The sequence below is a fragment of the Rana temporaria genome, chromosome 4 (genome assembly GCF_905171775.1).
Source record: "Rana temporaria chromosome 4, aRanTem1.1, whole genome shotgun sequence".
Classification (NCBI taxonomy): domain Eukaryota; kingdom Metazoa; phylum Chordata; class Amphibia; order Anura; family Ranidae; genus Rana; species Rana temporaria.
Genome location: NC_053492.1, coordinates 458,761,042 through 458,787,507, shown reverse-complemented (window position 1 = coordinate 458,787,507; position 26,466 = coordinate 458,761,042). Strand labels below are relative to the sequence as shown.

Genomic DNA, 26,466 nt, shown 5'->3' with positions numbered 1-26,466 from the left:
TACTTTTTTTTCAAGTACTCGCCGATACCGAAAACCGATACTTTTTTTTTTAAATGTGTCCCCAAATGCAGCCATGTCCCCCCACAAATGCAGCCATGTCCCCCCACAAATGCAGCCATGTCCCCCCCCATATATGCAGCCATGTCCCCCCCCATATCCAGCCATGTCCCCCCCCATATATGCAGCCATGCCCCCCCCCATATGCAGCCATGCCCCCCCCCCATATGCAGCCATGCCCCCCCCCATATGCAGCCATGTCCCCCCCCCCATATCCAGCCATGTCCCCCCACATATATGCAGCCATGTCCCCCCACATATATGCAGCCATGTCCCCCCACATATATGCAGCCATGTCCCCCCACATATATGCAGCCATGTCCCCCCACATATATGCAGCCATGTCCCCCCACATATATGCAGCCATGTCCCCCCCCATATATGCAGCCATGTCCCCCCCCATATATGCAGCCATGTCCCCCCCATATATGCAGCCATGTCCCCCTTACCTACATGCTGCCGCGCCGCCGCTTGGTTAATACGGGTGGGGAACATTACAGCTTTCATTTGAATAGCTGTAGTGTTTCGCGCCGCGCTGCGTATAGACACTCCCCCTTGCTCGGGATTGGACAGTTCCCACGAGCAAGGGGGAGTGTCTATACGCGGCGCGGCAGGAAACACTACAGCTATTCAAATGAAAGCTTTAATGTTCCCTGCCCGTATTAACCAAGCGGCGGCGGCAGCGGGGATGCCGCGGGGGTGGGCGAGTATCGGATGAGGCATCGGGGGCATTTGCGGGAGTACAGGTACTCCCGCAAATACTCGGAATCGGTCCCGATACCGATACTAGTATCGGGACAACCCTACCATAAACTATTCAATAAATCATCAATTTATGTTCCAATTAGTCTGTCCTGATAGGAATAAATGATCTTAGTAGGTGAGGTTGAAAAAAGACACAAGTCCAACCTATGTGTGTGATTATAAGTCAGTATTACCTTGTATATCCCTGTATGTTGTGGTCATTCAGGTGCTTATCTAATATTTTCTTGAAACCATCGATGCCCCCCACTGAGACCACCTCCTGTGGAAGGGAATTCCACATCCTTGTCGCTCTTACAGTAAAGAACCCTCTACGTAGTTTAAGGTTAAACCTCTTTTCTTCTAATTTTAATGAGTGGCCACGTGTCTTGTTAAACTCCCTTCTGCTAAAAAGTTTTATCCCTATTGTGGGATCTACAGTTGACAATCTAAATCAATATGCCACACACAGTCAGGCACTAATGTTGGTTGAGAAGGCCTGGCTTGCAGCCTCGGCTCTAATTCATCCCAAAGGTGTTTTATCGGGTTGAGGTCAGGACTCGGTGCAGGCCAGTCAAGTTCCTCCACCCCAAACTTGCTCATCCATGTCTTTAGGGAGCTTGCTTTGTGCACTGGTCCAAAATTATTTGGTGGAGGGGGATTATGATATCAAAGTCTGCCTCATCTGTGCAATCAATACCCCCCTGCCAGTGCCACCTGCCATTGCCATAGTGCCCACAAGTGCCACCTATCAATGCCCACAAGTGCCACCAGTGGTGCCAATCAGTGCCGCCTATCAGTGTAACTTACCAGTGCCGATCACTGCCACCCATCAGTGTCACCCATCAGTGCCACCTCAGTGTCACCCATCAGTGCCACCTCAGTGTCACCCATCAGTGCCACCTCAGTGTCACCCATCAGTGCCCATCAATGAAGGAGAAAAATTACCTGTTTGCTAAATTTTATAACAAAAAAATAAAAAAAATTAAATTGGGATTTTTTTTTTTTTTTAACAAAAAATAAAAAAACTGCAGAGGTGATCAAATACCCCCAAAAGAAAGCTCTATTTGTAGGAAAAATATGATATGATAAAATCCCTTCTAGATTGTAAGCTCTAACGAGCAGGGCCCTCTGATCCCTCCTGTATTGGTTTGTATTGTGACTGTACTGTCTTCCCTGATGTAAAGCGATGCGCAAACTGTTGGCGCTATATAAATCCTGTATAATAATAATAATAATAATAATTTGGGTACAGTGTTGTATGACCGCACAATTGTCATTCAAAGTGCATCAGCGCTGAAAATTCATCTGGGCAGGAGGGGGATTTAAGTGCCCAGTAAGCAAATGGTTAAAGTGAAAAAATAAAAATAAAAAAAAATGGAGCTCCTTATTTTCCTTCTCCATTTAATTATTATTTTCTTGAACTATTAATAATTAAACCTTTTTTGTTTGCTTCGTTCATTAATATTTTTTTCACCTTTAACATATATTTACACAGTTCACAAAAAAAAAAAAAAAAAAAAAAAAAAAAACGCAAAATATATTTAAATTCGTAAAATAACTTTTCAATGCTTAAAGCGGAGGTTCACCCTAAAAACGACTTTCCCTTATTACACTGGCCCCCCACATTACAATACGATTATGCCTATTCGTTTTTTTTGATGCTGTACATACCTTCGTACAGCTATTCACCCGTGGCTTCCGGGTTGCGAGTCCCGCGGGAGTGGGCGTTCCTAACATGCTGGTGATTGACGTGTTGACAAAAAACGAGCTCCCCCCGTCGCGTAAGCCGCATCACGATTGGCGAAAGGAGCCGAACGGCGAGTCGGCGCTATACTGCACCTGCACATCGCCGTTCGGCTCTATACTGCGCCTGCGCATCGCCGTTCGGCTCCTTCCGCCAATCGTGACGCGGCTTACGCGACGGGGGGAGCTCGTTTTTTGTCAAAACGTCAATCACCAGCATGTTAGGAACGCCCACTCCCGCGGGACTCGCAACCCGGAAGCCACGGGTGAATTAGCTGTACGAAGGTATGTACAGCATAAAAAAAAAAACTAATAGGCATAATCGTATTGTAATGTGGGGGGCCAGTGTAATAAGGGAAAGTCGTTTTTAGGGTGAACCTCCCCTTTAACATTCCATTCAGCATAATTCCAACATTTACACTATGCCGTTTTTTTTTTTTGCTGTACATACCGTCTTATTGTTATTTTCCCCCCGGCTTCCGGGTTCTCACTCCCGCGGGTGTAGGCGTTCCTATGCAGAGGCTAGATGATTGACGCCTTGTGAAAAACTTCCCCCCCGGCGCATAAGGCGCGTCACCAGTTTTCCGAAAGTAGCCCGAACTGCTAGTCGGCTCTAAACGCCCTAGTTTTTCACAAGGCGTCAATCATCTAGCCTCTGCATAGGAACGCCTACTCCCGCGGGAGTGAGAACCCGGGTGGAAAATAACAATAAGGCGGTATGTACAGCAAAAAAACAAACAAAAAAAAAAAAAACGGCATAGTGTAAATGTTGGAATTATGCTGAATGGAATGTTAAATACATGTTTTTTAGGGTGAACCTCCGCTTTAATACCATTTCTGACAGCTGAAATAGACAAAAAAGTTACGGTAGGTATCGGCGATAACTAAATAAAAGACCCGAATATAACATTTTTTTTTTTAAACTTACACATTACATTATGTTTTTATTGCATTTCTTTACATTTGATTGAAGCAGAGAGTATTACCGTATTTATCGGCATATACCATGCACTATTTTCCCCTCTTAAAATAAGGGGAAAATCGTGGGTGCGCGATATACGCCGATACCTGCGCTGAGTTTGAACTGCGCCGCCGACATATACCGAGCGCAGTACACTCGGCCAGGCTCGGCTTCGCTCGCGGTCACGCTCTGTGACGCCTCCTAGAAGCCGAGCGTGCCCGAGTGTACTGCGCTCGGTATATGTCGGCGGCGTTCAAACACATCGCGGGAAGTGGAGATTCAACTCAGACATCGCAGGAGGACACCACCGAGGCCGCAGACGGACGCCGGGCAAGACACCGACGGGGGGCATTCTTACTAAGTATTTTTTTTTCTTTCTGATATTTCCCTTCCAGGTTGGGGGTGCACGCTATACGCGGGTGCGCGCAATACCCCGATAAATACGGTATGTCATATTTTATTGCAATCTTGTTTGATGGCCTAAAGGTTCAGGGGTTGTAAAAATTTTAAATAAAATTAACTTTATTCTATAAAGTGATCTTTATCCTAAGCAAAAAAAAAAATAAAAAAAATTGCGATTCTCATTTTATCCAGAATCGTGCAGCTCTAGCATCAGCATACCAAGACACTTTGGACAATTTCATGCTCCCAACTTTGTGGGAACAGTTTGGGGATGTCCCCTTCCTGTTCCAACATGACTGCGCACCAATGCACAAAGCAAGGTCCATAAAGACATGGATGAGCGAGTTTGGGGTGGAGGAACTTGACTGGCCTGCGCAATTGTCAGTTAAAATAGCGCCAGTGCTAAATAGCAAAAAAAATGGCCTGGTCATGAAAGGGGGTAAAACCTTCCAGAGCTGAAGTGGTTAATGGAGTCTAGCCAAATCTGCCAAATTTCCAAGGTACCGCTCCCCCAGTGTACAACAGTTTCAATGTAGTTAATATTTTATTAGGCATTAGAAACAGTAAACTTAAAGGAGGAGTCAAAGCCTTGCTTTAGGGACACAAAAGGAGTACATTGACGTCGGATATGCACCAGACCAAAATTATTAAGGGCTCATCACACTTGTGATTTGCGGCAACGCACAATAAGGCACAGGCGTCAACGAGCACTACCAGGCAAATGGCAATAAGTTCTATGTGCCATAAATTGCTGCACCAATGCTTTGTACAGTAGGGCCTTGTAATGGCCATCATTGAGGCCACAGAGGTTCCTTGTAATGGCCATCATCAAGGCCACAGAGGTTCCTTGTAAGGGCCATCACTGAGGCCACAGAGGTTCCTTGTAGTGGCCATCATTGAGGTCACAGAGGTTCCTTGTAGTGGCCATCATTGAGGTCACAGAGGTTCCTTGTAATGGCTATCATTGAGGTCACAGAGGTTCCTTGTAATGGCCATCATTGAGGTCACAGAGGTTCCTTGTAATGGCCATCATTGAGGTCACAGAGGTTCCTTGTAGTGGCCATCATTGAGGCCACAGAGGTTCCTTGTAATGGCCATCATTGAGGCCACAGAGGTTCCTTGTAGTGGCCATCATTGAGGCCACAGAGGTTCCTTGTAGTGGCCATCATTGAGGCCACAGAGGTTCCTTGTAATGGCCCTCATTGAGGCCACAGTGGTTCCTTGTAGTGGCAATCATTGAGGCCACAGAGGTTCCTTGTAGTGGCCATCATTGAGGCCACAGAGGTTCCTTGTAGTGGCCATCATTGAGGCCACAGAGGTTCCTTGTAGTGGCCATCATTGAGGCCACAGAGGTTCCTTGTAATGGCCATCATCGAGGCCACAGTAGTTCCTTGTAATGGCCATCATCGAGGCCACAGAGGTTCCTTGTAATGGCCATCATCGAGGCCACAGTAGTTCCTTGTAATGGCCATCATCGAGGCCACAGTAGTTCCTTGTAATGGCCATCATCGAGGCCACAGTAGTTCCTTGTAATGGCCATCATTGAGGCCACAGAGGTTCCTTGTAATGGCCATCATTGAGGCCACAGAGGTTCCTTGGAATGGCCATCATCGAGGCCACAGAGGTTCCTTGTAATGGCCATCATCGAGGCCACAGAGGTTCCTTGTAATGGCCATCATTGAGGCCACAGAGGTTCCTTGTAATGGCCATCATTGAGGCCACAGAGGTTCCTTGTAATGGCCATCATTGAGGCCACAGAAGTTCCTTGTAATGGCCATCATTGAGGCCACAGAGGTTCCTTGTAATGGCCATCATTGAGGCCACAGAAGTTCCTTGTAATGGCCATCACTGGAGCTGTGGAGGTTCTTGCAATGGCCATCAGAAGATACCTCCATGGCTGCGGTGATGCCCATCACTAAGGCCATAAATGTTCTTTCATGGACCATCACTGGGAGCCACAAAGGTTCTTGTAATGGCCATCACTGGTGCCGTAGAGGGACTCTTGGGCATCGCTTGTGTCATGGAGGTTATTATAATGGCCAACAGCGGGGGCCATAGAGGTTTCTGTAATGGCCATTACCGGAACCATAGAGGATCTTGCCGACCCTACCTAGGCAGCTAAAAGTCTCTACCTCCAGCATAGGCACTCTTCCACGAGTCCTCCATGTCCCTAGGAAGAGGAGACGAGGCTGAAAACGCAGAGTTGGACGCTCCAGTTGAGATCCATGGGGCCAAACACTTGGAATTTCACCCTTGTGGTTGAGTCATGCTTCGATGAACGGCGAGTCGGTCTTCTGGAACTGGTCGTATTTTGGATGGTTCCTACCTCTGGAATTTCTTTGGACGGCTCCTACCTAGGGCATGTGCCGATTATGAGATCCATTTAAAAAGGAAAAGTCCTCTTCGATCAGAAATTCTGACAAGAAAAGTCCGATGTGAGCTTTTGAACGGAAATGCCGACCGTGCGTAGGCTCCATCGGACTTTTGCTGTCGGAATTTCTGCCAACCAAAAGATTGAGCGCTAGTTCTCAAATTTTCAGAAGGGAAAAAAAAAAAAAATTCCTATCAGAAAATACGATCGTCTGTTGCAATTCCGACGCATGCTCAGAAAACAATTTGACGCAAGCTCGGAAGCATTGAACTTCATTTTCTCGGCTCGTCGTAGTGTTGTACGTCACCGCGTTCTTGACGGTTTCGATAACTTTTGTGTAACCGTGTGTATGCAAGACAAGCCTGAGCGGAATTCCGTCGGAAAAACCATCCAAGGTTTTTCCGACAGAAAATTAGATCGTGTGTACGCAGCATAAGAGAAGATCCTAATGTCACAGATGACAGGAGGAGGAGGGGGAGGGGGATGGGACAGACCACCCCCCCTCCCCGGACACACACAGATCTCACCTTCCCGGGGACCCCCCGGTGGTCGGTGCTGCCCTGCCAGAACCTCCGGCTGTAGCAGGTGATGTAGCCCACCAGCTTCTCCTCGTAGGGGAAGTCCACCTTCCAGATGAGCGAGCCGTAGCCGAACACCCACATAATGATGATGATGACAGCCCGGCTACTCGCACTGACACACACCGGTGTCTGCACCTTCGCCTGTCACCAAACCCCGCCCCTCCGCCTCTTCCCTCCCTCTGATAGGACGGCGCCGGCAAAGCATCACGGGACTTGTAGTAGAGAACCGCCGAGCACTTTTTTTTTTTTTGGATGAACTTTATACATAAGATTACACATGAGTGAGAGGTCCCAGGCGTTCGGGGGGCGTGGCTTGGTGATCCACGTGACTGAGGTGGATGCGAGAAGCGCGACGCGGGAGATGTGATCGGTCGGTGGACGGGGCCCGTACTGATGACGTCAGAGCTGTCAACCGGAGTAGTAAACGGAGCGTGTCAGCGGCTGAGACTGACAACCAGCCCCCTCCTGTGTGTGTTTATTTAAAGGGTGAGTTCACCTTCTGATGGAAAATGAGTGAACTAAACGCCAGAGATCGCCATAGTGTCCCCCAAACCTCCCAACGTTTTGAGATGGGAATGAGGGACACCTATCAGCAAAGGTATGCAGGCATTGGACACCCCCCCTGCCACGCCCCCTTAAAGGAGAATTGTACAAAAAACAGGATTGGTTAAAGTGGTTGTAAACCCACTTTTTTGACTTTTACCTACAGGTAAGCCTATAAGAAGACTTACCTGTAGGTAAGGAGAATATCTCCTAAACCTGCACGGTTTAGGAGATATTCCCCTCGCAATGCGCCGCTAAATTGCAGCGGCGCATGCGCAGGGGGGATCTACGGCGAAAGGACCGGCCACCGCATGCGCGGGAGTGATGTCATCGCCGCTCCAGCCAATCACAGCGCTGGAGCGGCGATACCCAGAAAACACGCCGAGTCAAGATGATATCTCGCTCGGCGTGGACCAGGTAAGCTCTACACCAGTGTTTCTCAATTCTAGTCCTCGAGGCGCCCCAACAGGTCATGTTTTCAGGCTTTCCATTATTTTGCACAGGTGATTTGATCAGTTTCACTGCCTTGGTAATTACCACAGCCATTTCATCTGAGGGAAATCCTGAAAACATGACCTGTTGGGGCGCCTCGAGGACTGGAGTTGAGAAACACTGCTCTACACACCTCGTTCCGAGGTAAGTATTTCATAATGAGCTAGTATGCGGTGCATATTAGCTCATTGTGACTTTTGCCTTGCAGGAGAAAAAAAATAAAAAACTTCGATGCGGGTTTACAACCGATTCTGGCACTTCTCTCATTCATGTAAAAAATTATATTTTTTTTGCTAGAAATTTACTCAGAACCCCCAAAACATTATATATATATATATATATATATATATATATATATATATATATATATATATATATATATATATATATATATTATATATATATTTATTTTTAGCAGACACTCTAGAGAATAAAATGGAGGTCATTGCAACTTTTTATCTCGCACGATAATTGCACAATCATTTTTCAAACACAAAAAATCAAAACGGTTTCATGAATTAAAAAACAAACAAAACAGTTAAGTTAGCCCAATTTTTTTGTATAATGTGAAAGATGAAGTTACGCCGAGTAAATAGATACCCAACATGTCAGGCTTTAATATTGCGCACACTCATGGAATGGTGCCAAACTTTGAAACCTAAAGTGGTTGTCTAGTCATATTTTTAACTTTTACCTATAGGTAAGCCTATAATAAGACTTACCTGTTGTTTAAAAAAAAAATCCCCTCGCAATAAGGCCGCTGACTGCAGCCTTAGATGCCAGACCTTGCCGGAAAGAAGTCTCTCACGCACATGCGCGGTGAGTGATGACATCGCGGCTCCAGCCACTCACAGCGCTGGAGCCGCGATACCTGGGAGACACGCCGAGGCAACATGTCATCTCCCTCGGCGTGGAGCAGGTGAGTTACCGATTCCTCGTTCTAAGGTAAGTATTTCATAATAAGCTAGTATGCGGTGCACACTAGCTCATTATGCCTTTTGCCTTACAGGTGACAAAAACAAAATCTCCATAGGCGACACTTTTTTTTTTTTACAGGTTACCAGTTTAGAGTTACAGAGGAGGTCTAGTGCTAGAATTGTTACTTGCGCTCTAATGCACACGGCAATACCTCACATGTGGGGTTTGAACGGCGTTTACATATGTGGGTGGGGCTTGCATGTTTGTTTGCTTCTGAGCGCGAGCTCCCGGGGACAGGGGTTGTGTTTTTTTATTTTATTTTTATTACATTTTTTTTCTTTTTTACTTAACCGGTTAAGCCCCGGACCTTTAGGCAGCTAAATGCCCAATGCTTTAATAGACAATTGCGCGGTTGTGCGACGTGGCTCCCAAACAAAATTGGCGTCCTTTTTTCCCCACAAATAGAGCTTTGTTTTGGTGGTATTTGATCACCTCTGCGTTTTTTTTTTTTTTTTTGCGCTATAAACAAAAATAGAGCGACAATTTTGAAAAAAATTCAATATTTTTTACTTTTTGCTATAATAAATATCCCCCAAAAACATATATAAAAAACATTTTTTTTCCTCAGTTTAGGCCGATACGTATTTTTCTACCTATTTTTGCTAAAAAAAATCGCAATAAGTGTTTATCGATTGGTTTGCGCAAAATTTAGAGCGTTTATAAAATAGCTTTATTGCATTTTTATTAACTATTATTTTTTTACTACTATTGGTGGCGATGAGCAATTTTTTTCGTGACTGCGACATTATGGCGGACACTTCGGACAATTTTGACACATTTTTGGGACCATTGTCATTTTCACAGCAAAAAATGCATTTAAAATGCATTCTTTATTGTGAAAATGACGGTTGCAGTTTGGGAGTTAACCACAAGGGGGCGCTGTAGGAGTTAGGGTTCACCTAGTGTGTGTTTATAACTGTAGTGGGGTGTGGCTGTAGGACTGACATCATCGATCGAGTCTCCCTATAAAAGGGATCACTCGATCGATACGCCGCCATAGTGAAGCACGGGGAAGCCGTGTTTACATACAGCTCTCCCCGTTCTTCAGCTCCGGGGAGCGATCGCGACGGGGCGGCTATAAACGAATAGCCGCGCCTTCGTCCCGGATCGCTCCCCGAGGTAAGCCGCACGCAGCGGAGGGGGTCCCAATCGGACCCCCGACCCGCTAGAAGGCAGGGACGTATATATACGCCCATCTGCCTGTACGTGCCATTCTGTGGACGTAAATAGGCGTGCGGCGGGCGTTAAGTGGTTAATTGTTTTTATTTTTACACTTTTTTTTTTGATCACTTTTATTCCTATTACAAGGAATGTAAACATCCCTTGTAATAGGAATCTATTGTGACAGGTCCTCTTTATGGAGAGAGGCGGCGTCACTAAGTCCCCACATCTCTCCTCCAGGCTGGAAAGCATGAAATAAAAAAAAAAATCACAGATTTCATACTGACAGCCGCGATCGTGGCTTTGTTTACTTCCGGGCCTCCAACGGTCATAGAGATGACTGGTGACCATCTGGTCACCGGAATTCTCTATTGTTGTGATATACCATATTTATCGGCGTATAACGCGCACCCCAATTTTAAGAGGGAATTTTCTGGAAAAACTATTTTTTTTAGTCCAAATAGTAAATGCAGTTAAAATTAAAAATAAGATAAGCAGCAATGTACAGCAAGCAACTCAGAGAGCAGCTCCTATGTTCAAGGAGATGCATAGTACAGTACCTTAGGGCTTCTAGCTGTCAGCACTCGATGGTGGAAGGGAGGGAGCTGGAACTCTCAGACGCAGGCAGCGCTAACTGGGACTGTAGCGCGGCTTGGGGCTTCTATACCCAAATTTTCAGCAGTCTGTGGTGAAGGGGAGGGTGAGGAAACCCTTAAACGCGGGCAGCGCTGGCCGTGACTGTAGCGCGTACCTATGGCATACCTCGGAGGGGGACGAGCGCCCGCCGGATATCACCGCCGGAAATCACCGAGCCGTCATCTCCACTCGGCTCTCACTCGGCTGTCACGTCACACACGCACAGTCCCGCCTCCGCCATCGGCATTGGACCATCTCCTGTGACAGACAGAACACTGGTCCAATGCTGGTGGCGGAGGCGGGACTGTGCGTGTGTGACAGCCGAGTGAGAGCCGAGAGGAGATGATGGCTCGGTGATTTCCGGCGGGCGCTCGTCCCCCTCCTTCCCCTCCGAGGTATGCTATCGGCGTATAGTGCGCACCCGTGATTTTCCCCCTATTTTCAAGAGAAAAAAGTAGGGTTGTCCCGATACCGATACCAGTATCGGTATCGGGACCGATACCGAGTATTAGCGGGAGTACTCGTACTCCCTCTAATACTGCCGAAGCTAAAATAGAATACTTGACCCCACCCCGCCGCGTGTCGCAAAGCCGCCGCCGCTGCCGCGTTAATCACGCGGCGCGGGGAACATTTCAGTCAGCTTTCGTTTGAATAGCTTTTTTCCCCCGCCGCGCATAGACACTCCCCCTTGGACGGATCTGTCAAATCGCGAGCAAGGGGGAGTGTCTCTATACACAGCGCGGCGGGGAAAACAGCTATTCAAACGAACGCAGACTGAAATGTTCCCGCGCCGCGGTGATTAACGCGGCAGCGGCGGCATCATTTACAGTAGGTACGGGGGACATGGCTGGATATACGGGGGACATGGCTGAATATATGGGGGACATGGCTGGATATATGGGGGACATGGCTGGATATACGGGGGACATGGCTGGATATACGGGGGACATGGCTGCATGTGGGGGGACATGGCTGGATATGTGGGGGGACATGGCTGGATATGGGGGGGACAAGGCTGCATGTGGGGGGACATGGCTGGATATGGGGGGGACATGGCTGGATATGTTTGGGGACATGGCTGGATATGTTTGGGGACATGGCTGGATATGTTTGGGGACATGGCTGCAATATGTTTGGGGACATGGCTGCGTATATGGGGACATGGCTGGATATGTGGGGGGACATGGCTGCATATGTGGGGGGACATGGCTGCATATGTGGGGGACATGGCTGCATGTGGGGGGACATGGCTGGATATGTTTGGGGACATGGCTGCGTATATGGGGGACATGGCTGGATATGTTTGGGGACATGGCTGGATATGTTTGGGGACATGGCTGGATATGTTTGGGGACATGGCTGGATATGTTTGGGGACATGGCTGGATATGTTTGGGGACATGGCTGGATATGTTTGGGGACATGGCTGCAAATGTGGGGGACATGGCTGGATATGTGGGGGACATGGCTGGATATGTTTGGGGACATGGCTGCATATGTTGGGGACATGGCTGCATATGTTGGGGACATGGCTGCATATGTTGGGGACATGGCTGCATATGTTTGGGGACATGGCTGCATATGTTTGGGGACATGGCTGCATATGTTTGGGGACATGGCTGCATATGTTTGGGGACATGGCTGCATATGTTTGGGGACATGGCTGCATATGTTTGGGGACATGGCTGCATATGTTTGGGGACATGGCTGCATATGTTTGGGGACATGGCTGCATATGTGGGGGGACATGGCTGCATATGTGGGGGGACATGGCTGCATATGTTTGGGGACATGGCTGCATATGTTTGGGGACATGGCTGCATATGTTTGGGGACATGGCTGGATATGTTTGGGACATGGCTGCATATGTTTGGGGACATGGCTGCATATGTTTGGGGACATGGCTGCATATGTTTGGGGACATGGCTGCATATGTTTGGGGACATGGCTGGATATGTTTGGGGACATGGCTGGATATGTTTGGGGACATGGCTGGATATGTTTGGGGACATGGCTGGATATGTTTGGGGACATGGCTGCATTTGGGGACACATTTAAAAAAAAAGTATCGGTATTCGGTATCGGCGAGTACATAAAAAAAAGTATCGGTACTTGTACTCAGTCCTAAAAAAGTGGTATCGGGACAACCCTAGAAAAAAGTGCGCGGTATACGCCGATAAATACGGTAATTCGTTCTCCGGGCCCCCGATGGCACAGGAGAGCCCGGGATGGAGGGGGTATGTCCCCTCCCGTCGCCTTTAAGAACGATCAAGTGGCGGAACTGCCGCTATGATCCTTCTTATGGTGCACAGAATCAGCGGCTGCGAAAATGATATCTGAATGATGCCAGTAGCTGCACCCATCAGTCAGATATCCCCCCCGAAAGTCCAGGACGTCATATGACAGTGATGGCAAACCTTGGCACCCCAGATGTTTTGGAACTCCATTTCCCATGATGCTCATGCACTCTGCAGTGTAGGTGAGCATCATGGGAAATGTAGTTCCAAAACATCTGGGGTGCCAAGGTTTGCCATCACTGTCATATGACTGTCATATCGGTAGCCGGTAGGGAAGTGGTTAAACCCACAAGTGCTTTTTTTTTTACCACTACTATTCCTTTATATCAGGTTTTGGAATTTGCAAATAAAGCAATTTAGAAATCAGATGAAAGGTTTAGCTCTAGGAAACACTTGTTGATAGATAAAAAGTGCATTTTATATACAATTATGTAGATCAGACCAAAATGAGGGACAGTTGGGAGCTATGGTGTCCCTATTCCCTGTCCAATCACTTCAAGGGCAAGGTGACACACCGTGCTGACCAATGAGAAGTGCCTGTGAGGCTTCCCACAGGAAACGCCAATCAGTGCACATAAACAAAGTATCACAGACAATACTCCAGAGGAAAGAACAATTCTAATTGGTCGGCGAAACCATGTGACTGTACTGACCAATGAGTGCAGGGCTCAGGAGTACAGTGCGTCCGCAAAGTATTCACAACGCTTCACTTTCTCCACATTTTGTTATGTTACAGCCTAAGGCCCCTTTCACACGGGGCGTATCAGTGATGATCCGCCCCGTGAACCTCCGCTTGCTCAGCGGGGATCGCTCCGTTGATCCCCGCTGAGCCGGCGGATGACAGGGCGGTCCCCGCACACTGTGCAGGGATCGCCCTGTCTTTTCTCTGCTCTCCCCTATGGGGGGATCGGATGAACACGGACCGTCTGTCCGTGTTCACCCGATCGGATCCGCCAGACGGATGGAAAAGTAGGTTTTTCCTCCATCACACTTTGGCGGGTCGGATGTCAGCGGGCATGTCACCGCTGACATCCGCGGCTCCATAGAGGAGCACGGAGCGCCCATTCAGGTCCGCCTAAAAAACTGGCAGGCGGACCTGAAAGGGCCCGCCCATATGAACGCACCTGAATGCAGCCAGGCTCTAACGACAAAACATGGGACTCGCATTTTAAATGCCATGCATTTGAATGTCGCCTCAAATCGCAGTGCGGGTCAGCAGAGATTATCGCGCAATAAAACATGCTGCAACCCAAAAATAGATCAGTAGCTAGTTTGGGGGGGGGGGGGGGGGGGCACATGCGTTCCCGCGATTGCAGGACGTTTTATCATGCGACAATCACGGCAGACCCGCAACCGCGATTTGAGGTGTCATTCAAAGGAATAGCATTCAAAGAGTGAGTCCGGCGTTTTGTCATTCACACTTCGGCGCTGTCAAATCGCGGGCAGATTCAAAACACTGTAGTGTGAATGCAGCCTTATTGCAAAATGGATTAAAGTAATTATTTTCCTCAAAATTCTACAAACGATACCCCATAATGACAACGTAAAAGAAGTTTGGAATATTTGAAAATGTATTAAAAAAATATCCCATGTACATAAGTATCACAGCCTTTGCTCAACACTTTGGTGAAGCCCCTTTGGCACCAATTACAGTCTCAAGTCTTATCGGAGTATGATGCTAAAAGCTTGACACACCTATTTTTGGGCAGTTTCTCCCATTATTATGCAGGACCTCTCAGACTCCATCAGGTTGGATTGGGAGCGTCGGTGCACAGCCATTTTCAGATCTCTCCAGAGATATTCAATCAGGTTCAAGTCTGGGCAACTCAAGGGCATTCAGACAGTGGCGGTGCGTCCATAGAGGGCGCCGGAGCGCCGCCCCCTCTCGCTCCTCCACCGCCACTGAATACAATACACAGATTGATGCATTGCATGCATCTATGTATTGTCACTGCCGCCCACTATTTAGATGGCCGGCCCCCTGGTGAGCGCCGGTCATCTGAATAACGGCAGCTGATTGGCTTTGGAAGTGTCTATCAGAGCCAGCGGCCTGAGGGCTGCAATCGGCTTCCAAATAGTTAACCAGGGGACGCACAGGGTGTGCTTTCCCTGGTTAACACTGACAGGCGTCTTAGCCAATAAGGTTCACCGGTTCTGGTTACCGGTAACCTGATTGGCTGAAGCGTCATTGAGGGCAGGAGAAGACATTGAGGGACGATGGAAGGAGGATGGCTGACCCCAGAAAGGTAAGTACCGGGCGGGGGGTGCAATCTGGCAGCATTTTACAGGGCACAGTGGTGACAATTGATGGGCACAGTGGTGACAATTGATGGGCACAGTGGTGACAATTGATGGGCACAGTGGTGACAATTGATGGGCACAGTGGTGACAATTGATGGCACAGTGGCTGCGTTTGATGGCATGGCACAGTGGTGACAATTAATGGGCACAGTGGCGACAATTGATGGCACAGTGGCTGCGTTTGATGGCATGGCATAGTGGTGACAATTAATGGGCACAGTGGCGACAATTGATTGCACAGTGGCTGCTTTTTTTAATGGGCACAGTGGCGATAAATGATGGCACAGTGTCTGCGTTTGATGGCATGGCACAGTGGCTGCATTTGATGGCATGGCACAGTGGCGACCATTGATGGCACAGTGACGACTAGGGCTGCAACCAACGATTATTTTCATAATTGATTAGTTGGTCGATTATTGCTTCGATTAATCGGATAATAGCCTTAAAAAAAAAAATAGCATTTTTTTTTGGCCCAATTTGTTGTTGGGCAGATTACAAAACACAAATTGCCGCAAAAACACATTACATGCTTTTCTGCAGCTTCTCCGTTGAAGTATATTGAACCAAAAAAAACAAAATAGCACCGTTTTGCGTTAACAAGTCCTTGCCCTTTCCAAATACGCAGCAGCTGAAAAACAATCATGGATGTGAACGTGTCCTATAGGAAAACATGTAACTGAACTGTAGTGTGTTTCTGCAAAAAGCACCAAAACACAGAGGTGTGACCCCCGGCCTGAGATGTTTAGTAACATAATGGGGTTAAAAAAAACAAAATAAGTACAAAAAGAGCAAATAATCGCTACTGTAATGCCACGTACACACGATCGGTTCATCCGATGAAAATGGGCTGATGGATTTTTTCATCAGATATCCGATGAAGCTGACTTTCATCAGTCTTGCCTACACACCATCGGTTAAAAATCTGTTTGTGTCAGAACGCAGTGACGTAAAACACAACGACGTGCTAAGAAAAATGAAGTTCAATGCTTCCGAGCATGCGTCGACTTGATTCTGAGCATGCGTGGATTTTTAACCGATGGACTTGCCCACAGAACATCGTTTTTTTCTATCGGGTTTTTAACCATCAGATCATTTTAAAACAGGTTCTAAGTTTTTTCACCGATGGGGCCCACACACGTTCGTTTTCATCAGACGAACCGATCGTGTGTACAGGGCATAAGGGGTTCATTTTTTTACTGTGGGACAGTGAAAGTAAAGTGATTTGCTTTTTTGTACTATAAAGGGCCAATATTAGTTTTTTTTTAACCCCATTATGTTACTGTCCGATTAATCGATTATGAAAATTGTAATCGATTAGTTGTTGATTATTCGATTAGTTGTTTTGGCCCTAGTGGCGACAATTGATGGCATGGCACAGTGGCGACGTTTGATGGGCACAGTGAGGCTGCAATTTAAAAATTGCAAATTTTGAGCACCAGCCGCCACTGTTCAGAGTTGTCCCGTAGCCATGCTTAGGCTGCTTTCACATTGGGCGGTGGAGCCGCAGTGACGGTATAGCCGCGATATTTGTAGCGCCGCTATACCGTCTTATTTACCGCGATATTCGGGCGCTAGCGGTGAGGTTTTGATCCCCACTAGCGGCCGAAAAAGAGTTAATACCGCGGTTTCCCATTAATTTCAATGAGAAGGCGCGGTATAGGAGCGGTGAACACACCGCTCCTATACCGCAGTAAAGATGCGGCTAGCAGGACTTTTGGAGCGCTCCTGTTAGCGCACCGCTTCAGTGTGAAAGCCTTCGGGCTTCCACATTAAACACTACAGGGCAGGTTTTTTTCATGCGGTATAGCAGCGCTATTTTTAGCGCTGTACCGCATGAAAAACTCCTCAATGTGAAAGGGGCCTTATTATCTTGGCTGTGTGCTTAGGGTCGTTGTCCTGTTGGAAGATGAACCTTCGCCTCAGTAAAATGCAATTTTTTGGGGGGAAAAAAAAGCCGCTCAGTTTGGCGGGGTGGCCCGCTCTAGGAAGAGTCGTGGTGGTTCCAAAATTCTTCCATTTATAAGTGATGGAGGTCACTGTGCTCATTGGGACTGTCAACGCTGCAGAAATTATTCTGTACCCTTCCCCAGATCTGTGCCTCCATACAATCCTGTCTCGGAGGTCTACAGACAATCCCTTGGACTTCATGGTGTCAGGACCTAGGCTTGACAAACCTGATCCGTTGGACATCCCTGCCTTGTGTCTTGATTGCCTTGAACCTTGAACCCCTTGCTCCTCCCATGAACTTCCTATATAAGCCTTGTCTCAGCACTTCCTCTTTGCCAGGTTATTGTGCCTTCCCAACCAGTGCCTTGCTATTTGTCTGCCCAGCTGCCATCTGTATTTGCTACCACGTGTGATTGACCCTCGGCCTGTTCCTGGACTACTCTATTGCCTGATACCTGCTCTGCAACTGCTATTGCTACTGGCCTTCAAGCCCGACACCTGATCATGACACATGGCTTGGTTTGTGCTCTGACATGCACTGTTAACTGTGGGACCTTCTATAGACAGGTGTGTGTCTTTCCATAATCTATGGTACTGTCTCGGGATAAAGTGGAAGTCCTAACTAAATTTAAGGCTGGGCTCACACTGATGCAAATTGGATGCAGATTTACCGCATCCAATTTGCATGACAGGAGATAGGGTTGTCCCGATACCGATACCAGTATCGGTATCGGGACCGATACCGAGTATTTGCGGGAGTACTTGTACTCCCGCAAATGCCCCCGATGCCTGAATAGAATACTTGCCGCCGCCGCCGCGTTAATCAGCGTGCGGGCAACATTACAGGCAGCTTTCGTTTGAATAGCTGTATTCCCCGCTGCACGGTGTATAGACACTCCCCCTTGCTCGGGATTGGACAGATCCGTCCAATCCCGAAGCAAGGGGGAGTGTCTATACACGGCGCGGCAAGGAATGGACAGCTATTCAAACGAAAGTTGCCTGTAATGTTCCCCGCACGCTGATTAATGCGGCAGCGGCGGCATCATCTACTAGGTATGGGGGACATGGCTGCAATATATGGGGGGACATGGCTGCAATATATGGGGGGACATGGCTGGATATATGTGGGGGGACATGGCTGCAATATGTGGGGGGACATGGCTGCAATATGTGGGGGGCCATGGCTGCATATATGTGGGGGGCCATGGCTGCATATATGTGGGGGGACATGGCTGCATATATGTGGGGGGACATGGCTGGATATATGTGGGGGGACATGGCTGGATATATGTGGGGGGCCATGGCTGCATATATGTGGGGGGCCATGGCTGCATATATGTGGGGGGACATGGCTGGATATATGTGGGGGGGCCATGGCTGGATATATGTGGGGGGCCATGGCTGCATATATGTGGGGGGCCATGGCTGCATATATGTGGGGGGCCATGGCTGCATATATGTGGGGGGCCATGGCTGCATATATGTGGGGGGACATGGCTGCATATATGTGGGGGGACATGGCTGCATATATGTGGGGGGACATGGCTGCATATATGTGGGGGGACATGGCTGGATATATGTGGGGGGACATGGCTGGATATATGTGGGGGGACATGGCTGGATATATGTGGGGGGACATGGCTGGATATATGTGGGGGGACATGGCTGGATATAAGTGGGGGGACATGGCTGCAATATATGGGGGGACATGGCTGGATATATGTGGGGGGATATGGCTGGATATACAGTGAGGAAAATAAGTATTTGAACACCCTGCTATTTTGCAAGTTCTCCCACTTGGAAATCATGGAGGGGTCTGAAATTGTCATCGTAGGTGCATGTCCACTGTGAGAGACATAATCAAAAAAAAAAATCCAGAAATCACAATTTATGATTTTTTAACTATTTATTTGTATGATACAGCTGCAAATAAGTATTTGAACACCTGTCTATCAGCTAGAATTCTGACCCTCAAAGACCTGTTGGTCTGCCTTTAAAATGTCCACCTCCACTCCATTTATTATCCTAAATTAGATGCACCTGTTTGAGGTCATTAGCTGCATAAAGACACCTGTCCACCCCATACAATCAGTAAGAATCCAACTACTAACATGGCCAAGACCAAAGAGCTGTCCAAAGACACTAGAGACAAAATTGTACACCTCCACAAGGCTGGAAAGGGCTACGGGGAAATTGCCAAGCAGCTTGGTGAAAAAAGGTCCACTGTTGGAGCAATCATTAGAAAATGGAAGAAGCTAAACATGACTGTCAATCTCCCTCGGACTGGGGCTCCATGCAAAATCTCACCTCGTGGGGTCTCAATGATCCTAAGAAAGGTGAGAAATCAGCCCAGGACTACACGGGAGGAGCTGGTCAATGACCTGAAAAGAGCTGGGACCACCGTTTCCAAGGTTACTGTTGGTAATACACTAAGACGTCATGGTTTGAAATCATGCATGGCACGGAAGGTTCCCCTGCTTAAACCAGCACATGTCAAGGCCCGCCTTAAGTTTGCCAATGACCATTTGGATGATCCAGAGGAGTCATGGGAGAAAGTCATGTGGTCAGATGAGACCAAAATAGAACTTTTTGGTCATAATTCCACTAACCGTGTTTGGAGGAAGAAGAATGATGAGTACCATCCCAAGAACACCATCCCAACTGTGAAGCATGGGGGTGGTAGCATCATGCTTTGGGGTGTTTTTCTGCACATGGGACAGGGCGACTGCACTGTATTAAGGAGAGGATGACCGGGGCCATGTATTGCGAGATTTTGGGCAACAACCTCCTTCCCTCAGTTAGAGCTTTGAAGATGGGTCGAGGCTGGGTCTTCCAACATGACAATGACCCGAAGCACACAGCCAGGATAACCAAGGAGTGGCTCTGTAAGAAGCATATCAAGGTTCTGGCGTGGCCTAGCCAGTCTCCAGACCTAAACCCAATAGAGAATCTTTGGAGGGAGCTCAAACTCCGTGTTTCTCAGCGACAGCCCAGAAACCTGACTGATCTAGAGAAGATCTGTGTGGAGGAGTGGGCCAAAATCCCTCCTCCAGTGTGTGCAAACCTGGTGAAAAACTACAAGAAACGTTTGACCTCTGTAATTGCAAACAAAGGCTACTGTACCAAATAATAACATTGATTTTCTCAGGTGTTCAAATACTTATTTGCAGCTGTATCATACAAATAAATAGTTAAAAAAATCATACATTGTGATTTCTGGATTTTTTTTTTGATTATGTCTCTCACAGTGGACATGCACCTACGATAACAATTTCAGACCCCTCCATTATTTCCAAGTGGGAGAACTTGCTAAATAGCAGGGTGTTCAAATACTTATTTTCCTCACTGTATGTGAGGGGACACGGCTGCATTTGGGGACACATTTAAAAAAAAAGTATCGGCGAGTACATGAAAAAAAGTATCAGTACTTGTACTCGGTCCTAAAAAAGTGGTATCGGGACAACCCTAACAGGAGACTGTGCCCGTCTCTTAATGAAGCCAGTTCACACATCTCCGGGGCGGCCGCGGTCTGCACTGGAAAAGGGACCTGTGCGTCTTTGGCTCAGTTTCAGGTGTGAATGAAGCCAAAAATTCGGACATAAAGCCAAAGATTCACACCAGAATTGGTGTACAGGGACACAACAGACCACTTGCTGTGAGTCGCGGCTGCAGCTAGTGTGAACCCGGCCTTAGTCTACTCCCACCCCCATTCTAAGCTTATTCTAATCCCCTGCAAAAATAAAGATGCCTATGGTTACCTATTCTGAAGTCACTCAGCTCCGGTCACATGCCCTCTCCAGCAACAGCTTCTGTGTAGGGGAGAGATCGTCAACATCGGCTACGAATGCCAGGGAGATGACATCACCCATAGGCTTACTATGGGGCATCCATTGTCACCTCCTCTATGCTGAAGCCACTGTTGGCGGCTGATCATGTGACCGGACCGGAGTGACTTCAGAATAGGTAAGTACAGCGGAACCTTGGACTACGAGCATAATCCCTTCCAAGAGAATGCTTGTAATCCAAAGCACTCGCATATCAAAGCGAGTTTCCCCATAGAAGTCAATGGAAATGAAAATAATTAGTTCCAAATATTTAGTTCCACATTGACTTCTATGGCATGCAATACCGCATGTGGCCAGAGGTGGGGGGCGCTGTAGAGACCCGGAAATACTGGGAGATGGTTTGGCTGCCCTCGGAAACCCCTGGAAAGGCTTGGAAACACACGGGAACAGAGTATTTCCGAGTAATTACGAACTTCCCCAGCGCCCCCGCACCTCTGGCCAAATGCGGTACTGCACACCACAGTGGTCCCTGCTGTCTTCTGGGACCTGTGTGACTCCCAGAAGACAGCAGGACGGGAAGTGGCGTAGATTCCCCCAGATAATGCGGCTATCTATGCCTGGAAATGGGAGCAAATACCTCTACTAAACAGGTATCTGCTCCCCCCTCCCCCTGAAAGCATTCCAAAAAGCTGAAGTTACATTTTTGGGTGGAACTCCACTTTAAGTAAATAATTTGGTTTAGTCATATTCGTTCGGTTAGAATGATTCGATTTTCGTAATTTGTATATTTAGATTCAGTTAATATATTTTGTTATTTTTCAAATCGATTAAAATTTTCGAAGACAGTTGTATTCAATTTTTTCTATTTGAATCTATTACACTTTTTTCTATTCTTATTATTTTATTTCACTTTTATACCTTATTGTGTTTATTGCAATATGTTTCCTAAAGATGCACCGAATGGAAATTTTGGTACCGAAAATGTAGGATGCACTTGGCCGAAAAAACCCAAAAGATAGATAGATAGATAGATAGATAGATAGATAGATAGATAGATTTTTTTTTTATATATAGACTTTTAAATAATATCATGAATTAGAATTTGTCGGCCATTATTGGCATCTTTAGCGCAAGAAAAGTTCAAGAAAAATGCATCCCTTTAAATTCTTTTAGCTAGATTCAGGTAGCTTTACGCCGGCGTATCAGTAGATACGCCGATGTAACTCTGAATGTACGCCGTCCTAAATGTAAGCGTATTCTGGAAACCAGATACGCTTAAATTAGGCTAAGATACGAGCGTCGTATGTCTCCTACGCCGTCGTATATTAGGGTGCAATATTTCCGCTGGCCGCTAGGTGGCACTTCCGTTGAGTTTGGCATAGAATATGCAAATGACTAGATACGCCGATTTAGAAACGTACGTGCGCCCGGCACATTTTTTTTACGTAGTTTACGTATGGCTTTTTCCGCCGTAAAGTTAGTCGAACAAATAGCTGGCCTAGCCAATGTTAAGTATGGCCGTCGTTCCCGCGTCTAAATTTGAAAATTTAACGTCGTTTGCGTAAGTCGTCCATGAATGGGGCTGGACGTAATTTACGTTTACGTCTAAACCAATATGTCCTTGCAGCGTACTTTGAAGCAATGCACACTGGGATATGTACACGGACGGCGCATGCGCCGTTCGTAAAAAACGTCAATCACGTGGGGTCACAAATCATTTACATAAAACATGCCCCCTCATCCTCATTTGAATTAGGCGCGCTTACGCCGGCCCCATTTACGCTACGCCGCCGTAACTTAGGAGGTAAAAGCTTTGTGAATACAGTACTTGCCTCTCTGACTTACGGCGGCGTAGCTAAAATACGATACGCTTCGCCGCCGTAAAAATGCGCGCATCTACTAGAATCCAGCTATATGTATGTCTTCACACTGGTCCTTTGCACTTCCGTTGTGGTGTTAAAAATTGTGCTTGCTGCATTTCTGGTCAGCACTAAAAACGCACCTCACCGTTAAAATGCATTGAAAACTCAGCAAGAACGCATCAATAACGCACCCTTGTTATGTTTTTGAGGTGTTTTTTGAGTCACATGACCTATGAAAAACGCACCATAAGCACAGTAAAATTGCAGCAAAATTGCGTATGTTTTCGGTACCATTATCGGCACCTTTTTCTCATATCGGCAAAAATGCTGATAACATTTTTGACCGATATGTTTCGTCCCCCAAAATTTCTGTGCCTCTCTAATGTTTCCATTTCGAATTCATGTTCAAATTTCAATACATTTTCAAATCCAAATAAATTTTCGATTAAAAATTTTTTTTTTCATTCGAATTTCATTTTCGATTAAAACATTTTCACATTCATATCCACTTTCCAATGCATTTTCAAATTTTTCTAATTCGTTATTTTGTTTTAATTATTTATTTCCGATTCGTTCTGTTGGGTTTGAAAATTTGGATACATGTGAACCTAGGCGTATGCCTCATACACACGTACGGGATTTCGGACGAGAAAAGTTCCCGTCGGAAATCCTGAGGGGAAAGCCGGGAACCTGCTCGGTCGGTCTTTCCCCTACACACGGCTGGTGTTCCCGACAGGAAAACTGCGATGGAGCTTTGGCCGTGTGTATGCTCCATCGCAGTTTTTTCTATAGGAAAACTGCCAAAAACCGCCGGGCAAAAGTCTGCCGGATTTCCCGGTGGAAAAGGAGAAATGTTTTTTTTTTTTTGTCCGGTGGTTTTTGGGCAGGAGCATACACACACGGCCGGGATTACCGGCCAAAAGCTTTTCTTACAGTTTTCCACTCGGGAAAACTGATCGTGTGTGCGAGGCTTAATGCCGCGTACACACGATAATTTTTCAGCATGAAAAAAACGTTGTTTTTCAAAAACGTTGTTTTTCAAAAACGTCATTTAAAATGATCGTGTGTGGGCTACACATAATTTTTCAGGTTCTGAAAAACGACCAAAAAAAAAATTCGAACATGCTGCATTTTTTAACGTTGTTTTAAACAATGTCGTTTTCCGGGTTGTAAAAAATGATCGTGTGTGGGCTAAAACGACAAAAAAAACCTGCGCATGCTCAGAAGCAAGTTATGAGACGGGAGCGCTCGTTCTGGTAAAACTACCGTTCATAATGGAGTAAGCACATTCATCACGCTGTAACAGATAAAAAAGCGCAAATCGTCTTTTACTAACACGGAATCAGCTAAAGCAGCCCCAAGGCGAATGGAACTTCCCCTTTATAGTGCCGTCGTACGTGTTGTACATCACCGCGCTTTGCTAGAGCATTTTTTTTAAACGATGGTGTGTGGGCAACGTTGTTTTAATGATGAAGTTGGAAAAAAAACGTCGTTTTTTTAGACATGCTGAAAAACAACGTTTTGTTTCATGCTGAAAAATGATCGTGTGTACGCGGCATTAAGAGTTCTCTTCACTGGAACTAAGGGGCCAATCCCAAGCTCTGAAAAACAACCCCACACCATAATCCCCTCACCACCAAATTTTTTGGACCAGTGCAGAAAGCAAGGTCAATAAAGACATGGATGAGCGAGTTTGGGGTGGAGGAACTTGACTGGCCTGCACAATGTCCTGACCGCAACCCGATAGAACACCTTTGGGGTGAATTATAGTATAGACTGTGAGCCAGGCCTTCTCGCCAACATCAGTGCCTGACCTCACAAATGCACTTCTGGAAGAATGGTCAAACATTCCCATAGACACACTCCTAAACCTTGTGGACAGCCTTCCCAGAAGAGGTGAAGCTGTTATAGCTGTAAAGGGTGGGCCAACTCAATATTGAACCCTACGGACTAAGACTGGAATGTCATTAAAGTTTATGTGCATGTAAAGGCCGGTGTCTTAATACTTTTGGTAATACTGTGTGTGTGCATATATATATACAGGGCTCAAAATTTCAAGTCCTGAGCTACTAGCCAGGCCTCAAGGCATACTCGCCACCAGTTGCCCCGCCCAACCCCTACCATGTCCCGCCCCTAATCCCGCCCCTAGACACGCCCTCATAAATCTCATGAAATGACACTTTAATGTTTTATGTAGAATTAACCACTTAAGCCCCGGACCTTTAGGCAGCTAAATGCCCAGGCCAGGTTTTGCGATTCGGCACTGCGTCGCTTTAACAGACAATTGCGCGGTCGTGCGACGTGGCTCCCAAACAAAATTGGCGTCCTTTTTTCCCCACAAATAGAGCTTTCTTTTGGTGGTATTTGATCACCTCTGCGGTTTTTATTTTTTGCGCTATAAACAAAAATAGAGCGACAATTTTGAAAAAAATTCAATATTTTTTACTTTTTGCTATAATAAATATCCCCCAAAAACATATATACATTTTTTTTTTTCCTCAGTTTAGGCCGATACGTATTCTACCTATTTTTGGTAAAAAAAATCGCAATAAGCGTTTATCGATTGCCCACATTGCAGCCAGAGTGCCCCCCCCCCCTCACCCACATTGCAGCCAGAGTTCCCCCCCCCTCACCCACATTGCAGCCAGAGTTCCCCCCCCCCTCACCCACATTGCAGCCAGAGTTCCCCCCCCCCTCACCCACATTGCAGCCAGAGTTCCCCCCCCCCCCTCACCCACATTGCAGCCAGAGTTCCCCCCCCCTCACCCACATTGCAGCCAGAGTTCCCCCCCCCTCACCCACATTGCAGCCAGAGTCCCCCCCCTCACCCACATTGCAGCCAGAGTTCCCCCCCCCCCTCACCCACATTGCAGCCAGAGTTCCCCCCCCCCCCCTCACCCACATTGCAGCCAGAGTTCTCTCCCCCTCACCCTCACACACATTGCAGCCAGAGTTCTCTCCCCCCCCCCCCATCCTACCTGTGCTCGGTAGGAGAGGAGGAGCCGCTGCCGCGTTGGAACATTACAGCTTTCAATTCAATAGCTGTGTGTTCCCCGCAGCGCGCGTCTTATACAGCCCCTCCCCTCTTGTCCGGGAAACTTTGATAGACAGATCACCCATCCAATCCTGGGATGGGTGATCTGCCTATCAGTTTCCCGGAGGGGAGGGGCTGTAAAAGACGCGCACTGCGGGGAACACACAGCTATTGAATTGAAAGCTGTAATGTTCCCGGCGGTTTGAACGCCGCCGCGGCGGCGGCTCCTCTCCTCGCTTACCCTTCCCTGCTCCCAAGCAGCCAGCCAGACACTTGCCAGCCCTCAAAATTTACTCGCAAAATGCGAGTGGCGAGTGTAAATTTTGAGGGCTATATATATATATATATATATATATATATATATATATATATATATATATATATATATATATATACATATACATATACATATACATACATACATACATACATACATACAGTGGAACCTTGGATTATGAGCATAATCCGTTCCAGGAGAATGCTTGTAATCCAAAGCACTCGCATATCAAAGCGAGTTTCCCCATAGAAGTCAATTGAAACGAAAATAATGAATTCCACATTCTATGGCATGC

The 26,466-nt window shown here is 47.0% G+C and overlaps 2 protein-coding genes across 3 annotated transcripts in view; one reads left to right on the top strand and one right to left on the bottom strand.

Moving 5' to 3' along the window:
• The window catches only part of CHAC2 (ChaC glutathione specific gamma-glutamylcyclotransferase 2), a 38,281-nt gene extending 31,249 nt beyond the window's left edge, over positions 1–7,032 (bottom strand). Inside the window, exon 1 of the mRNA XM_040351631.1 lies at positions 6,806–7,032. Coding sequence (XP_040207565.1) covers positions 6,806–6,940 — 135 coding nt within the window. The 5' untranslated portion in view covers positions 6,941–7,032. The remainder of the gene's footprint in view (positions 1–6,805) is intronic.
• A 114-nt stretch (positions 7,033–7,146) lies between these two features.
• ASB3 (ankyrin repeat and SOCS box containing 3) overlaps positions 7,147–26,466 on the top strand; it is a 221,867-nt gene continuing 202,547 nt past the window's right edge. The window contains exon 1 of one of the 2 annotated variants that reach the window (XM_040351630.1): positions 7,147–7,345. The gene's annotated coding sequence lies outside the window, so the exon portion shown is untranslated. The remainder of the gene's footprint in view (positions 7,346–26,466) is intronic. The other variant, XM_040351629.1, reaches the window with a different exon arrangement.